Here is a 4,765-nt window from a genome sequence, read left to right as displayed (position 1 = left end):
AGTATCCTCGAGTACTAGAGGGTGGAGATTTACCCTTCTACCGATATACCTCTTGGTGTTATATTCTCGTTGTCTTCTCTACCAGCTTCGTTGAGGGAGTCTAAGAGGTTGTTTGAGACATTCGCTATCGCTTTCAACCTTGCTTCTTTCTCTGCCATCGCTGATTTCTATGGCGTGCGAAGGACAGAGATCGTTTTGTTTGATATCCCAGGTGAGAAATATGATTTCGACTACAGAAATCCCCACAGACGGCGCCAAATTGTTTGACTCAAAAGATGTTAAAATCCTTTTAAGCAAATCAATCACCGAAGTGAAAGGGTAAATCGTAGTCGAAAATAATTATCCCCAGGATCCTTTTACTAATCGGAATAATAACAACAATGTATGGATAATAGAGAGGGAGAGATAGAGAGATAAAGATTAGAGAGATAAATATTAGAGAGAGAGTCAGTTCTTTTGTTACAAGTCCCCCTCTATTACAATGTTCGATCCCCCTTTATATAATAGAGGGATTAGAGCTAAACCCTAGGAGTGATAACAAAAAAAAAAAAAAAAAAAAAAGGAGAAGAATATAATTAATTGAGTTCGAGATCTATACAATATACATGGTCTATTTGGCAATTTTTGTTTGAAAAATTTCAAAATCAGTTTTCACATTGCTAAGAAAACTTAATTCTGTAATAAGCGTACAATTATGGGTTACTAGCTAGTCAAAATAACAAAATCTAATCAATCAATAGTGATTGACAAATAGTACATATCATTGCATTTATGGCCGTAAATCTAGTTGCGACAACGTGAAATCATTTTCAAAAGAAAAGTAGGGTACATATATCATGGCATGTGGTCCATGAATCATCCCTGAAATTCATGAATTCTTAATTTAAATCTAAAGCACCAAATAATTTCTGGTGGGGTGGTGAGTAACTCTATTCGTTTGATCTTAATCAAAGGTTTCGGGTTTAAGCCCCGAGAATGAAGTTTTCTTTGATAAGCAACGCTTTATCCTCCAAAATAAGTCTTCGCAACATAAACTCAGATTAGTTGGTCCCCAAAATGGATATTGAACGCCGATGAAAAAAAAAAGAATCTACTAACAATATAATGCAACTCTTTGTACATAGCCACCATATATTAATTATCAAAATATTAATAGGACAAATGATACAAGCATCCACAGAGCAGAAATTTAAAATCACAACTGTATTTTATTTCACAAGATGGACTAATGAAGTACAATATCTATATATATAATCATTTACTATGCTTTGGAACAGAAAAAAACAATAAGAAGGTGATAAGAAAAGGAAAAAAAATTAAAAAAAGAAAGAAGTTAAGCTGTAATATTCGACTTTGGCAAAAAGTTATCTGGTATACTGAGGAAATAAAAACCTCTCCAAACATTATTGGTGATTCATCCCAGCCACAAAAGATAAATGTTACTGTATATAACTGTTATTATATCAATAACAAATTAATAACATTTGCAATATTTATCTTCAAGCAATCCCATTTACTGCAATAGCCTCTGGTTGATGAATGCCATTATTGATAAGATGGTCGCCAGCACATGAGTCAATTTTGCCAAATTTTGCAATTTTAGCCAAAATTGGAGTGAAGTCTCTAGGGGTGACATTCATAACTAGACCATACTTCATGAATAATGTTAGGGACATTTTCTGTTCCACCTTATGGCCTGGCGCCACGGCGAGGCGGTGGCGGAGTAGCACTGCTGCTACTATTGATTTCATTTGCAAATAAGCCAAGTCTTTACCTAGACAAATTCGTGGTCCTGCATTGAATGCCACAAATCTAAATGCATCTTGAACTTGGTACTTGTTACCGTCTTGTGACATCCATCTTTCTGGCTTGAATTCTAAGCAATCTTCGCCCCATATGAATTTCATTCGACCAGTTGAGTATATGGAATATGTGATATTTGAACCTGCGGGTACAAATGTGCCATCAGGTAAATAATCGTCACAAATGACATGTTTTGAGTCCTCTGGCACGGACGGGTAAAGTCTTAGGGTCTCGGATAATGCTGCCTTGAGGTATGTCAATCGGTCAACTTCCTCAAACACTAGGGGTTCTTCTAACCACTTTGACGTGTCGTTGCCACGTGTCTCTGCTAGGGCGGTGCAGAGTTCGACAAGTATCTTTTCTTCCACCCTTGGATTCAAGCTGACCAACCAGAAGAACCAGCTCAGTGCGACCGATGATGTGTCACGTCCAGCTAGGATGAAGTTGAGCACCACGTGTTGGAGGAATTTGTCCGAGTAGGATTCTTTTTTCTTCATGAACCTCGAGAGCAAGTCGTCGTGCTGGGGTCCACCATTCTGATGATTCAGCAACTCTAGCTTACGTGTATTGATGACGTCAGTCATGTAATTGTCCACTTGTTTCAAGCTATGGCTCAGGCTCACTTCCATTCCAAGTCCAAGCATTTTCTTCAACTTCCAAACGAACTCGGGCATGATGAACCGGTGCAATGAGGCTTCGGTGGCTCGATCAAAAGACGTGGCAAAATTATTTTCAGGTAATTCTGGAGAGAGCGTCTCTGGATCTTTGCCAAAAGCCAAGCCACAAATGTTATCAAAAGTTAGCCGAAGCAAAAGGTCCTGAAGATCAACCGGCTTTCCCTGAAGCTGAGCCATCTCAAGAATCGGGCAGAACCGGTTCTTGATGGCTCGATTGACCCATCGACCCATGGCTTGCCTTAGGGTCCGGGTGGTAAATTCCAGCGCAGCTGTCTTGCGCTGGAAAAGCCACGTGTCACCATCTGAATTGAAGATACCTTCACCAAGCAAATCATGAAACACAGCTTGCCAAGTAGGACCCTTGGGATAATTATCAAACCTGACCTTCAATATATGCTCTAAATTTTTTGGATCGCACGTGACTGTCACGAGACCTTGCTTCCGGGCTAAAAATGGAATTGCAAATATGCAGGTTTGGTACGTACCGGCACAGGCCCGAAGATTTTCCGCAATCCATTCATGCATCCGGGTCCCGTTTTCAAGCAGGCCGGGTAAACTTCCAACTATGGGCCACATTTTTGGGCCTTTGGGCCCTTTCATGGATTTTGTCATGGATTTGAACCATAGTAAGTAGGCCGCTACAATTGAAACAATCATCATGCCCGTTGACACATCCATATCTTCTAACAACACTAATTTCCCTGTCCAAAACATAAAAAGAAAGAAAAATTTGTCAAAAAATTTGGATATTTGCAAAAATCGCCTTTTTAGGCCACTTTTTTGAAGAAATTTAACCCAAATAGCCGTTCATCCAATCACTTAAACTAAAAATAACCGGTGAAAGAATAATATATGCATAATTTATGTATTATATATGTATAATTATGTATAATCAATGTATATAACTAGAAGAAGTAAACAATGAATATGACCGGCTATTTATGTAAAGATCCCCACTTTTTAAATTATATGTTTAGCTCAATGGGTTAAATTACGCCTTTAAAAGTAAATGAATTTTTGCAAACAAATTTAGTCCATCGGCCTAGCGAAGACATAATTTAAATAATGACCACAAAGAACACAATGCGTGCAAATGCCCCAAAAGACTTTGGTGTTCATAGTTTTTGAAAAAAAATGATTTTGGACAATGTTGGTGTTATTTTAATTTCCAAAAAATATTTGTATTTATTTTTCAAGAACATTTTAAACCAAATGTCCTTGAAAAAGAGAAAAGAACTAGAAAAGTCATATGCTTACCTGCAACAATGGCTGTCTAACTTGAGAGATCCTAACACTGGAGCTTCAAGAAGATCAATAAAAAAGACAACTTTTTTATAAAGGAAATTAAAAAAAGCAGAAAAATTGTTAATAAAAGCTAAGTGGGGGTTGAAGGGAAAGAAAAGAAGAAAGGAGAAGACCTGTGAGTGACAGAGAAGAATAAAAATAAAGTGATTTATAGAAGAAGAAGTTAAGTGGAAGAGGAGGTAATAAATGAAGGGGCCGGACTGTTGTTGAAAAAAATAAACTCAAGAATATATAGACATATCACAGTACAAATAATAAAGATTTAATTATATATTGATTCATATGCAGTATACATGTAAATGTAAGTGTGTGAATGTGAGAGAGGGAGTGTGTGTACTATGTGTATAGTCTTATGATCATATATTGTATGCTAAAACACAGCTATAAAAGCAAAGAACAATAAATGCCATCAGAGGTCGTTGGAGAGCCAAAACAAGACTTACTTAAAACCAGCTAACACTCTAACACCATTAACTCAGAATCACATGCACATATAATTAGTAGCGGAGCTATAATATTAGTTACGGGTTCAGATCAACACAGTAACTTTTACTTAGATCATATATTTGTATTACGAAGGGGAGCCTTGGCGTAACTGGCAAAGTTGTTACCATGTGACTAGGGGGTCATAGGTTCGAGCCGTGGAAACAGTCTTTTGAAAAAATGCAGGGTAAGGCTGCGTATGAGAGACCCTAGTCGTCCTTAGTGCGCCGGGCTGCCCTTTTCATGTATTTGTATTATGAAGTTCAGTAAATACGTATAAATATTTAATTGCAAACTCAATAACTAAAACGAGCTATATATTTGGCTCACCTGATTTACCTCTTCTCGTTGGATGACCTGCCCTTTCTTAGACGTGGTGAATTCGGCGACAATTCAGAACCCATAAACTTTAAATTTTGACTCACCGTATAATATAGTGTATTGAGGATGATGCAAATTTCTCCAAAATCCTATTGATCCTTCTAATGGCTATTTCG

The 4,765-nt window shown here is 37.4% G+C and overlaps 1 protein-coding gene across 1 annotated transcript; it reads right to left on the bottom strand.

Moving 5' to 3' along the window:
- On the bottom strand, positions 1,189 to 3,987 carry LOC109220597 (cytochrome P450 86A22). The gene is made up of 2 exons (XM_019385081.1): positions 3,738 to 3,987; positions 1,189 to 3,181 (listed from the first exon to the last, which is right to left on the bottom strand). Exon 2 carries the CDS (start codon positions 3,156 to 3,158, stop codon positions 1,500 to 1,502), a length of 1,659 nt encoding a protein of 552 aa, XP_019240626.1. The 5' UTR covers positions 3,159 to 3,181; positions 3,738 to 3,987; the 3' UTR covers positions 1,189 to 1,499.

This window comes from Nicotiana attenuata, chromosome 1 (genome assembly GCF_001879085.1).
Source record: "Nicotiana attenuata strain UT chromosome 1, NIATTr2, whole genome shotgun sequence".
Classification (NCBI taxonomy): Eukaryota; Viridiplantae; Streptophyta; class Magnoliopsida; order Solanales; family Solanaceae; genus Nicotiana; species Nicotiana attenuata.
This window is presented reverse-complemented; position numbering and strand designations above follow the sequence as displayed.